The 13,113-nt window shown below is 36.3% G+C and overlaps 1 protein-coding gene across 6 annotated transcripts in view; it reads right to left on the reverse strand.

Moving 5' to 3' along the window:
- USP45 (ubiquitin specific peptidase 45) overlaps window positions 1–13,113 on the reverse strand; it is a 79,223-nt gene that overhangs the window by 39,913 nt on the left and 26,197 nt on the right. For 5 of the 6 annotated variants that reach the window (XM_053592326.1, XM_053592327.1, XM_053592328.1 and 2 more), the window contains 3 exons: window positions 7,077–7,219; window positions 6,635–6,730; window positions 3,668–3,795 (listed from right to left, as the gene is read on the reverse strand). In XM_053592326.1, coding sequence (XP_053448301.1) covers window positions 3,668–3,795; window positions 6,635–6,730; window positions 7,077–7,219 — 367 coding nt within the window. The remainder of the gene's footprint in view (window positions 1–3,667; window positions 3,796–6,634; window positions 6,731–7,076; window positions 7,220–13,113) is intronic. The other variant, XM_053592329.1, reaches the window with a different exon arrangement.

The raw sequence follows: 13,113 nt of genomic DNA on the forward strand, positions 1-13,113 counted from the left end.
TTCCTAAGACTGGGGAAAAAAATTTATGACAACTTACAGAAACTCTGATGAAGCCTATCTGAGCTGCTAGTATCAGAGGAGACTTCAGACTTAAAGGATAAAGGCCAGGGGTGATGCCTCACACTGTAATCCTAGTTGAGGCCAGAAGTATGAGGCTATCCTAAGAGCCAGACCTGATCTCTACAAAAACAGGAATTAGCTGGGCATGGTGGACTACACCTGCAGTCCCAGCTACTTGGGAGGCTGAGGCAGGAGGATCACTTGAGTCCAGGAGTTTGAGATTGCAGTGAGCTATAACGACATCACTGCACTCTAACCAGGGAGACAAGAGTGAGGCTGTCTGAAAATAAAGCCTTAAGGCAACAACAAAAAAATAAAACAAACAAACAAACAAACAAAAAACAGAAAGAAAATATTCAGCCTATTCAAAATAAGGGGAACATTGAGTATTCACAGGAAATTTAAGTATTACTGTGAGAAAGAGGAGGACGTTTAAACACCTCAAGGTATAAGAGGAAAATGTATACACAAAATAGACCGCCAAGAAAAAGATATTTAGAAGAACAAGAGAATGATGGCAATGATGAATCAGTTCATAATCCAAAAACTGCCTCTACTCCATAAACAGACAAAATATATTTTGAGAGAAAACCAAAACAGGCATACCTGGGATTCAATACAAAGTCAGTCCCGTAGAACACAAATGAAACACAAACACACAGTGGACAAAGAAAAGCAAACTTTTGGGCCCTAAAGGCCTCAGCTCTGAAGAGAAAAAAACTAAAAGTGCCTCACCTCAGACAAGGACTAGAGCCTGGCTTATATAAGGATGGTCGGCCCTACCAAGAGCCTGAAAGAAAGCCATTAGGCTAAAGCTGCCTAAAGCTACAACAGAACAGAGACAGCCTAGGGACCTGAAGCTGAGGCGCTTTCCACAGACAATTACATCCCCAAACCAAGGCTGCACTGTAACCACGTACCATTAAGAGACCTGAATCTGTAAGGCCAGCCTGAAGGCCTAGGGTGATGCTACTGTAAGATTTAAAGTTACTAGGCAGAGAGGAAGTGGGTATGTGGAAGAGAGGTGATGGAAAAAGGAGAGGTGATGGGAGTGGTAGAGGAGGGACAGAGGGGTGGAAGACACAGGAAAGCAGAGGGGGGAGACAAACCAGTCAACTCTACACGAGCCTCCAGACCAATCTAGTAAGACCTATAAAGAGATCTAATGTCAGGCCAATGATATAAAGATATAAAAGGACACAGATTGAAAATGAAAACAACCTTCATTTGTCAATGACATCGTCTACATAGGAAATGCCAAAGAATCTACATCAAGCTACTGAAACTAGTGCATTGATCAAGGTAGCAAAAAACAAAGGCAATGTACAAAATCATCTGTATATGTTGGCAAGGTGCAACTGGAAATTAAATATTTAAAGTATAATTCATAATGAGTAACATTAAAAACATGAAATTCTTAAAATAAGTCTATAAACATATGCAGAATTTGTACGCCGAAAACCACAAAACCTTGGTGAGGAAAAAAGACGTAGTGAACATAAAAGAAATAATCATTTATAGAGATTCAGCACTGCAAAATATCAATTCTCCTCAAACTGATCTGCACAATCAACATAATTCCACTTGGCAACCTGATTCTAAAATTCATGTAAAAAAGGCAAAACACTTAGAATAGTTTGAGAATGAAGCCCAAAATTTGAAGACTATCTAATTACAAGACTTACTGTAAATAACTGCAGTAATCAAAACAGCACAGAACTTGGGGTAAAGACACAAACCAATGCAACAGCATAGAGTTCATAAATAAGTTCAAATATATATGGCTTAAATCTTTATCTGGCTTTTAAAATTACTTTTAATATATATCTCTTAAAAGTAAACAATAAAAAGAGGGCTGGGCTGACTCACACCTATAATCCTAGCACTCTGGGAAGCTGAGGCAGATGGTTTGCTTGCCCACAGGAGTTGGAGACCAGCCTGGGCAAGAGTGAGACTGTCTCTACTAACAAAAGAAAAACTAGCTGGACACAGTGGTAGGGATGTCTATAGTCCCACCTACTTGGGAGGCTGAGGCAGGAGGATTGCTCAAGCCCAGGAGTTTGAGGTTGCTGTGAGCTAGGGTGACACCAAGGCACTCTACCCAAGGCTACAGACTGAGACTCTGTCTCAAAAGAACAAACAAAAAACAAAACACCACACAATTATAAAACCTTTTAAATAACATTTGGTCCAGTTAGTACACTTACAAGAATTTATCCTATAGATGTACTCCCACAGCAAAGAAACACAAAACCCATATGTACCCATATGGAAAAATGCAATAATTAGCATGTATTTCTTTATGTATAATCCCTCCTACTACTTCTGAGGAGAGTAGAGTTTGAATTTTTATGTTTGAGTGCCAATTATATTTTGAAGACATTTAAGTCTCTATAAAACCAGGAAGAAAATTATACAAAACAAAGTTGTTACTAATTCTTCCAAAAGTAAATTTCTAAAGCATATAATGCCCTAAAAACTTTTTAACTCTATGAGGCACTCATGTCTCAGACTTTTTATAGGTTTTTTTGGTCCTCAGGCTTGGAAGAAACAGCATCTGCCGACCAAATGAAACATCCTGAACCATCTATGTTTTAGACTACATTAAAAAAATCATGACACAGATAACTAGCTAAATTGAAATGAGATTTTAGAGCCTATAGATATAAAAATGCAAGTTCATATTTAAAGAATTTTTCCTTCTATGTATTTCAGCAATTGTGAACTTGTTTGTGAGTTCTACAGGGACAGCATTTTTTAATACATTATATATTGTGTACTCCTGGATTCTAGCAAGTTCCTGGTGCAAAGCAAGCTCATTTTTTAGAGGAAACAAATGAATGCATTAAAGTTAGATCCTCTATGCTATGTGTTTACTTATAGGTCCATAAGTGATTTTGTTTTTAAATATACAGCAACACCTTGAGAAATTCACTTAAACTATTTGCCACAAAGCACATTACAAATAAGGTACCTAGATTAGATTATCTCTTAAGGGTCCTGTTTAGATTGTATAATTTTTTTTTGAGACAGAGTCTCATTTTGTCGCCCTTGGTAGAGTGCTGTGGCATCACAGCTCACAGCAACCGCAAACTCTTGGGATTAAGGGATTCTCTTGCCTCAGCCTCCCAGGTAGCTGGGACTATCAGTGCCCGCCACAATGCTCAGCTATTTTTTTGTTGCAGTTGTCATTGTTTAGCTGACTGGGGCTGGGTTCAAACCCGCCAGCCTTGGTGCACGTGGCTGATGCCATAACCACTATGCTAAAGAACTCTGAGCCTAGATTTTATAATGTCATGATTTTCTTACTTGAAGATTACATCCTGGGCTTCCAGGTCAAGACGGACCTCTACTTGATTCCTAGCTTTGCCAAGCTGAGACTAGGTGAGCTACTTAATTCCTTAAATATGGAATGGGGATAAACAATCATTCCTTTAGAAAATTAATCTAGTTTCATAAAGCACAGAGCTGCAACTAAGACATGTTAATTCTCTCTTAATACTTTGGGCAGTAATAGCAAAGTCATAGTAAGAGTGAAACTCAAGTGATGAATATATAACTATTTTGTAACTCACGATTTTTATATTACGAACATAGATGCACCTACTTCTGACAAAGCTGATTAAAAAGAACTGTGGGAGAAAGTGGTCCTTTCCCAGTCTCCATGCTGTGAAGAAACAGGAACAAGGCAGAGGTCAGTGGTCCAGGGCTTGAAAGTTCCACCACTAATGGATCCTTTAAAAACATAATTAACTATGTCAAAAATACACAATTTTACAATAAAATATTAAAAATCTAAGAGTTAGACTTTGGAACTAAACTGCCTCAAGTATACTAGGAAACTTCATTCTTTCATAAGTAAAATATATTTAAAAAATAGAAAACAGAATTGACGGCCTTGCCTTGAAAAACAGGTATTTTAATATCCTGCCCTTAAAAAAAAAAAATTAGCTTGAGTGAAATCAACCTTTAATTCTTTTTTTTTTTTTTTTTTTTTTTTGAGACAGTCTGAAGCTGTTGCCCTGGAAAGAGTGCCATGGCATCACACCTCACAACAATCTCAAACTCTCAAGCTTAAGTGATTCTCTAGCCTCAGCCTCCCAGTAGTTGGGCCTACAGGCACCCTCCACAATGCCTGGCTATTTTTGTTGTTGTTAGTGTTGTCGTTGTTGAGTGGGCCCTGGCTGGGTGTGACCCACCAGCTCCAGTGCATGTGGCTGGTGCCCTAACCACAGAGCACAGAAGCTGAGCCCAACCTTTAGTTCTTACAATTGTCCCTTAATGTGCTCTCCTACAAGTAAAATGACTAATTTGGTATTTAAACATCTCCACAAATAAATTAACTAGAAAAACACCTTTCATTTCCCTAAATATTTTACTAGTAAAACTAAAAATGAGGAATTACATGAATAATCAGTATACCATCATCTTGTAAAAGGTAGAGACAAAAAGCTTGACAAAAGCAGCTAAAATTAGGCAAAAGATTAACCAACTTAATCCTAAAATCCAAGTTTTTGTATCTAAAATGTTATCCCCGCAAATAATGCCCTCTTCTAAAGGATAAGAAGCAGCAAGTCCCAAATCTAGGGATATTAAAAAATGTTACTTAAGACAACTATCCTATGTTCCTATATTCATGAACTACTAGTTACAAATGTATTTCACACCAACCATTCTTAAAAGTCTACCATCTGGGTACAACAGGGTATAATTTTTCATAGCTTCTGAATAGGAAATCTTTGTTTTACTACAAACCTAGAAGTGTCCTAAAAATTAAAGTGTTTAAGTGTTTTCTGACAGGTTAACTGAAAGTTACAAGGGTCAAACGTAAAACCTAAGAATTTTAAAGCCTAAGTACCAAGTTGCAGTTCCCCTATTTTCAATTACATTGTTTTTAGATAAAGTAAAAACCCTTTAGAATCAAATGAGAAAATAGTTTTAAAAGTACACTTGAACTCTGAAAAAGTTTGAGAGATTTTTATAAGAGATTACTACATTAGGCTAAGCATTTTTAGAATTCTTTTTGAATTGTTTACAAAAACCAGATCAAGAGCTACAAATACACAGAGATCAATTTCTAACTAATATCATTACTAGTGTCAATGCCCTCCAAAGTCCACTAGCAGCACAGCTATAGTCAAAAGGGGGGCTTAATACCTGCTGGAGTGCGGGAGAGGCACATCCAGTGTCTGGTAAGAGGGTGTCATGAAGAGCCTCTAGTATTTGGGCTTCTGTTGGGTAACTTGAAAGAGGGCCTAGGGAAGGAGGAGCTTACTCTAAACTGAATGCCACCAGGAAGTGGGGGTAATTCTGTGGTCAGTCATCTCAATAAACCTCATCTTGGTGGGAGAAATAACTGAAGCGAGGAACAGCTACAGCTGCTGAAGTGGCAGCGGTCACGACTCATTTTGGCTGAGAGAAGGTGGTCCAGATTTTCTAGATGACAGAAGGGGGGGGGTTTGTCCGTGTTCTGACAAAATTATGAAGTGGACTTGCTTTGTCACATTTTATCGTGGTCTCAGGGAAACAGTCTGAGGTTGGTATTTTAGGAGATTATGTGAGTAGCAATGCCTAGATTCAGGTGCCAGACCAGCTTCTGAATGTCAAAGGATGCTTTTTTTTTTTTCTCCTTTTTTCACTAGCTTAAAAAACCTACCATCAGATTGCGCTTCAAAAAACTGTTAGATGTTCACTATTAAAACTTAATCTACCTTTACAGGACAAAAATGCTAAGTTTAAAAAAAAAGTCATCAGTAAATATAAAATAGCGGCCCTAGGCATTTCACTCAAAAGTTAAACATCTTTTTTTCCAGTATGTTTGCTTAAAAGCTGTCTCAATCTTTGTGTTATGTGACTCATGATATATTTGAACTGTGACATATCTTAATTATTTTAGAAATTTTAAATCTGATTGTTTTCATAAAACACTTTTAAGTTACTAATTACTATCCCAATCGAAAGTCCTCTGATCACTATCCCAATTGAAAGATTTAAAGATAGCTATTATCTAAATAGTTATACTTGTGGTATATGTACACCATGGAATATTATGCAGCCTTAAAGAAAGATGGAGACTTTACCTCTTTCATGTTTACATGAATGGAACTGGAACATGTTCTTCTTAGTAAAGTATCTCAGGAATGGAAGAAAAAGTATCCAATGTACTCAGCCCTACTAGGAAACTAATTTATGGCTTTCACATGAAAGCTATAACTCAATTATAACCTAAGAATATGGGGAAGGGAGAGGGGAGGGGAAGGGAGGAGGAAGGATGGGAGGAGGAAGGGTGATTGGTGGGATCACACCTACGGTGCATCTTACAAGGGTACATGTGAAACTTACTAAATGTAGAATATAAATATCTTAACACAATAACTAAGAAAATGCCAGGAAGGCTATGTTAACCAGTATGATGAAAATATGTCAAATGGTTTATAAAACCAGTGTATGAAAAAAACAAACAAAAAAAAACAGTGTATGGTGCCCCATGATTGCATTAATGTACACAGCTATGATTTAATAAAATTTTTTCAATGTTGTAAAAAGTAAAGAAATAGCTATACTTGTTACTCACCAGCTGAGAGTCTGAGGGAGGAAAAATCTTGAGTTTTGTGCAATTTTCTTTGATCTCACTCATCAGTTCCGTAAGAATGTAAGTGTGCGCCAAATTCTAAAAGAAATTGTATGTCTTCAGAGTCAGACTATGCCTCTGATTTTATAGAATACTCAAAGTTTCAAATTTCATCTAGCATAGCAAAAATATTTCAAAAAATATTTTTTAAATTTAATTAAATACATTTAAAATTAAGTAAGTGTCACCATTACTGAGTTATGGTAAAATTCACCAAAGATCTCTCAGATGCACGGTGTGAAAAGTGTACGTATGTGTATGACAAATTTAGCCACAGTCTAAATTTCATAAACAAATTTCTAGAAGAACAGTCATCATTTGACAGTCAATGATCATATAAATTAAAATGATCTTTTATATTTTACAGTTTTCTGATGACTCTCACCTGCATGATTGCATTAAAAAAGCATGTATTTCCTAAATTTGTAATTCCCTTTACAGATGGTAGACAGCTGCCTCTTCTTCCCTTCTTTATCTTATCTATTTCACATTTTCCTTCACCGAGTTTCATGATTCTGGAAAATGTATCTGTAAGTTAGAGAAAACAATGGATATGAGATATAAAATTAAATACATGTCATTTGACATAATTTAAATATATAATATTATTTAAAACTAAATCAGATTGTATCTGTGTTCCTGAAGGGCTAGAAGACCAATGTCTTTGGTTTTATATTTAATTTTAATATTCAGATCTGTACCTCAGACTACCTTACATCTAATTTAACTCATCTGAAATTCTGTAAAAAGAATACTGTTAAAAAAAAAAAAAAAAAACAAGTAGAAAAGGTCTAGTTTCTAAATACTATTTCCCACTAAAGGGGAATAAGGACTCCTTGAAGAAAAGGCTGATTCTGAGTCTGGGGCAGCAAAGATGTAAGATGAGCCTGTGGTATCTATGTAGTGCCAGAGAAATGAGAAAGTGCTCAAAAATGTGATGAGTAATCAAATTACACAGGTACAGGGTCGAAGAGGCTCCTACTGGTCTAGTCTAGGACAATTTGACCATCAAAACAAAGATACAATAATAGATTATTGCTCATAGAATGAGTCGGAATTGATAATAGATTGTTTAAATAGGGGAAATAGGGAGGAGGAACAAGAGAAAAGTCAAAAGAAGAAATGATGAAATTGGGGAAAAAAAAAATCACCATCTTACAGTGGCAAATTTTTATTGTATTATTTTTGCGACTTTTCTGTGAGCTTGGAATTGTTAAAATTAAAACTTTTAAAAAGGGTGGTGCCTGTGGCTCAGTGGGTAGGGCGCCAGCCCCATATACCAGGGGTGGTGGGTTCAAACCCAGCCCCGGCCGAACTGCAACAAAAAAATAGCCAGGTGTTGTGGCAGCCGCTGGTAGTCCCAACTACTCGGGAGGCTGAGACAAGAGAATCACCTAAGCCCAGGAGTTGGAGGTTGCTGTGAGCTGTGTGATGCCATGGCACTCTACTGAGGGTGACAAAGTGAGACTCTGTCTCTACAAAAAAAAAAAAAAAACTTTTAAAAGATTAATGGAACCAGATTATAGCACCAAAAGTAAAATACCTAAGTGTATGATTCATAAGCGCAAGTTTTGGGCTTATCCATTTGCATATGCAGACTTGAAAATCAGTTCATATTTAACAATATGAAAATGAAAAATCCCTAACATTTATCAACTGACATGATTGATTTTACCTATCATTCTGAATTAAAATTTTTATATTTTAAAGTTTGACAGAAAATTCCCTAATTCTCAAATGTTTTGCTTTTAACTGGATGTTCTTTTAAATTCAATTTAACCCTCAGATTGTATAGTTTTTTACAATTACGTGTTTTCTTCATCTATTTCTGACATGCAGACTCACATTACTAATTAAATTTTAAATGTCTGGCTGATTGACTGAGAACAAGGAGCACCTCTCAGTACTGCTATTCCACTGGGGCACAGCAGGGGAGAACACCCATAATACAATTTCAACATAGATAAAAATCTACAAGATCAAACAACAGCCCAATAGAGTTTAGCTTGTATCTCTGATGAGTTTTTTTTTTCTCCATGGAGACAGGGTCTCAAAAATGTTGCCTCGGCTGGTCTTGAACTCCTGGCCTCAAGTGATCCTCCAACCTCTTGACCTGTCTAAGTACTAGGATTACAGGCGTGAGCTACCATGCCCGTCTGATGAGTTCTTAAGAGGAAATACATTAAGATATCTTCCCACTTCTGTAAACAGAATTGAAGATGAGGTGGCCTATTCTAAGGGACAGGAACAGAAAGCAAAGAGAAGCTCTAGTCTCAGGAACTAAGTGATGACACACACATCCTGTTGGTTCACATAAGGATTAACTCAGCACCTGTAACTTTGGCCAAAGTGCAAGCACCTAGATTCGTGGCCCCAGGATCAAGCCAGGCTAACATTTGGTTGTAGAGGTTTTGTAAGTGATAATCAGGAAGCACCTGCCACAGTTAGCACTCTGTATTTTTAAAACAGCTCCAAGACCCTCCAACCTCCCCCAAAATGTTAGTGTCCCAAAATTTTCATCTTGGCGAGCGCCCCCCACCCCCCATCTACTGTGTATCTGCTCCCATGTTTTTCTCTTATCTTTACTCAGATTCTACACATTATAGGTATTTTTCCCCTTATATTTCTACCTGGATTGTCTGAATTGTTAATACACATTTTGCTTTTGTGGTTTTCATAATTTCTTGGCTTTTAACATGTGGAAATTTTTTCTCATTGAGAAAAATTGGTGGTTTCTAACATGTTTCTTTCATTAAGCAAATCTGTTTCATGGAAAAAGTTTCTACCAAGTTCTAATAACTTTTATCCTGTGCAGTTTTTAAAAATAAACTCTATTAACTTTTCTTCCTTTATTCTTGTTTTATTATTCCTTAAATGTTACCAGTTATTCAATTATCTGTTGTTCAGATGTTAAGGAGTTATTTTTAACTCCTAATTCTAGGATTCTGAGTTAAAGTAGAAACTCAGCAAAATAGATCTTTTATCCAGTCCTCCATTTATTAAAATAAGTGGTAAGAAATAAACCCTACACTAGAGCTTAGGGGAAAAGGCCAGCACCATCAATGAAGCAGGTCACTGAGGTACAGAGACCAGGCATGGAAAAAAGGAAAAGAGGGGGTGGGGGGGAGGGAAGCCCAGACAGTATTCAAACCTGCAAAGTGAATAGAAAAGGAGAAAAAAAAAAGCCAATCAGCACTTAAGGACCACACAGTAAACAGGAACTCAAATATGGATCCTGGCTGGCTTTGCAGACAGAACAGTCTGCCTCTTGTTTACATCTAGGATTCCAACTAGAGCCTAGAAAAGGAAAGTTTCGGACTTCATTATAGCTGTTGCCAGTAGATGGTTTCATAGTGATTTTCAACAGATTAAAAATGGAAGAGTCATGCAATCCAAATATTACTTCATCTTTTCAGGCAAAGAATTAACTCAGATTTGATATTTACAAAACTCAGTCTCTGACAGATAAAGTGATTTTCCCAGAGTTACAATGGTAATCTTCTGATTATTAGCCCATTATTTTACCACCTAAATTCTCTTCAGTTATTTACATACAGTGAGAAGAATTATGCAATATAGTAGGGCAAGACTCTTACAGACTGGGGTATATGCAGCCTTGAACAAATATGACCCCTCAAAAGTATTTTACTTAATATTCTTTATGGATGGTGCATTAATATTTCTTAATATCAGGAAACTAAGTGCAAGAAATGAAGTATATAAATATATTTACTTAGGAAAACGTTCTCAGAATTATATATTAATCTTGCAAAAACATTTAAAGTCATTTTAATATGCAAATGATTTATGTATCTGTACCACATTTATCCAGTTTTCAAAACATCTGGGATAGCATCCCAAAGTAAACAATGTTCATAAGACCATCTGGACAAAACTGCAGGCAGAAAAAAAAAGCATAAACATATGGAAAAACAGATTTTCTCCTTCCCTTCAGCGGTGAGGGATGGCAAATGTCAGGTCTAGATACATCCACGCTTCACTGTGCGATGCTTTTCAGCACCACCTGGCTCTCCGTGCAGAGCCACCAAATATGGACAGCACTGCCAGAAAGGACATATCCACAGGGCAATGGCAATAAAAGCAGTTTATTTCATGGTTAAATAGCCACTTCACACAAGTGGCAAGGGTCTGTTTGTTGGCTTTTACATGTTAGTCTGTGAGAAAATATTCAAAATTAACTACACCATGAAACAGATCAGATAATTTAGCTAGAGAACATAGTGACATGTTCTAAGAGCTATTTAAGTGTTTTATTTAAAAGTTTTTCTCTTACTAAGTAGCACATTTATAAAATGTAACAATTTAAATTCAATTGATTTAGCAAATGTCCATTGTATAACTATATTAACCACTACAATTTGTATTTAATTTCTTATGACTAGAATACAAGGAATACATAGTGAACAGCACAGAGTGATGAAGTCTCAAATATATAACATCTTAGTGAAAGGGTTATAGGTAGTATGTTTGTTCAATACGACACTGGCAACAGATTTGAAGATTCTGGTTTAAAATAGGGAGGTCCGAATCTGTCTCTGCATTATCTGACAGACTAGCAGGAATGTGTCGTAAAAAGCAACCTGTCAACTTCTAATGAAGAATGATTTTGATTTTGTTGTTAAAGACAAAGCCTTCTCTAAATGAAAACATTTTAGATAATATGTACTTTAAAAACTCTCCTTTACAGACACAGGGTCAGAGATGCTAAGGAGTGAACTTTAAGATGTTTTAAAGCATAATAAATAAAAAGATAAAGCTGCTACAACAAAAAAAGACAAAATTTTGATCATTTGTGTCCTCCCAGTTTTACCATCATGTATAAAAAAGTAGTGTCCATAATTAGAAAAAGGAATCACAGAATTTTGGGGATGGGTTATTTTATTAAAAGGGATTTAACTGACTCTACTCATCACCTCTATTTACCAACACAGATATTCCTTTACATAATAACATAGACCTAGAATGCAAAGAAAATTGAGAGAAAACCTTGAGCATAAAACCTTTAGCTTTAAAAGCTAAACTTTTTAAAGCTTTTATATCTTTGTAGTTTACTTTTAAGCCTATAATATAACTGGATGAGTACTCGAAGAGCAGCTAGCTAACAGAGTAAGCCTGATAGGTTTTGTACATACCAAAGGTCTGGTAAAACAGAACTGGCTAAGGCAACAGCAAAGAAAAAAGATCACATTAGATTTTCTCGGATGAGTACTACCTCAAATTTTTATATCATAAAAATGACTTCAACACTTAAAGATCCTGTAACTCTTTTTTAAAAAATGAGTTTAAGGATATCACAAATATATTTTTAGAATCTTAAGGTACCAGTATATTTTAGGTGACTACCTTTATAATCTTGGAGGACAAAAAGACATTCAAAGCATAATAGCAAAGGCTAAAAACCATTACAAAAAAGAATGATGGACCTGGCAACAATGCCATTAAAATTTTCATTGAGGCAAAACAAAATTAACCTATGAATAAAGATAAATATGAAAAAAAAAAAGGGCCCTTGTCAACTATATCCTTTGTATAATCTTTCTGGAGGTGAGTTTAACAGTAATCAATTTAACTTGAGTTTCTAATTTGGCCAAGAAATTCCAAAAACTTTACCCTTTAAAAGTATAAAAGATACAACATGTTTACCACAAGAGACCACTGAAAACTGCCAAGAGTGGCTTTGTTGCCAAGTAATATTAAATTGATGTTTCTTTTCTCGTAAGTATTTGTAAATTGCCTTGGTCTACCCAGAAAGGTTCCTCCTTTACCCACAGGCCAGGGGAAAGCAAGCTTATTTTGCAGTTAAAGTAAGGATTTAAGAGCATTATTTCCTTTAAATTATCACCTTTGACAAGTACGCTCATGTTAGAAATGAAATATTTTATTTTATTATTGTTTTTTTGTAGAGACAGAGTCTCACTGTACCGCCCTTGGGTAGAGTGCCATGGCGTCACACGGCTCACAGCAACCTCTATCCTGGGCTTACCCAATTCTCTTGCCTCAGCCTCCCAAGCAGCTGGGACTACAGGCGCCCACCACAACACCCGGCTATTTTTTTGGTTGCAGTTTGGCCGGAGCTGGGTTTGAACCCACCACCCTCAGCATATGGGGCCGGCGCCCTACTCACTGAGCCACAGGCACCGCCCAGAAATAAAATATTTTAGAGATCAAAACCAAGGCATACACCTGGTTAGTGTAGAAGATTCAAACCCAAGAAATCTGGCTTCAGAATTCACAAATGTTATGATATATGGTCTGTAATAAAGGATAAGATTGGTAAGTATGATAGTTTAAGACACTAATGAAATGCCAGTGGTGATATGAAAGAAAAACCATTACTCTTAAGTAAAGCAGCATGTAATCGACTGATGTGTCTGCTGTTTGGATTTATAGCTTTATTAGTT

The sequence above is a fragment of the Nycticebus coucang genome, chromosome 5 (assembly GCF_027406575.1).
Source record: "Nycticebus coucang isolate mNycCou1 chromosome 5, mNycCou1.pri, whole genome shotgun sequence".
Lineage (NCBI taxonomy): Eukaryota > Metazoa > Chordata > Mammalia > Primates > Lorisidae > Nycticebus > Nycticebus coucang.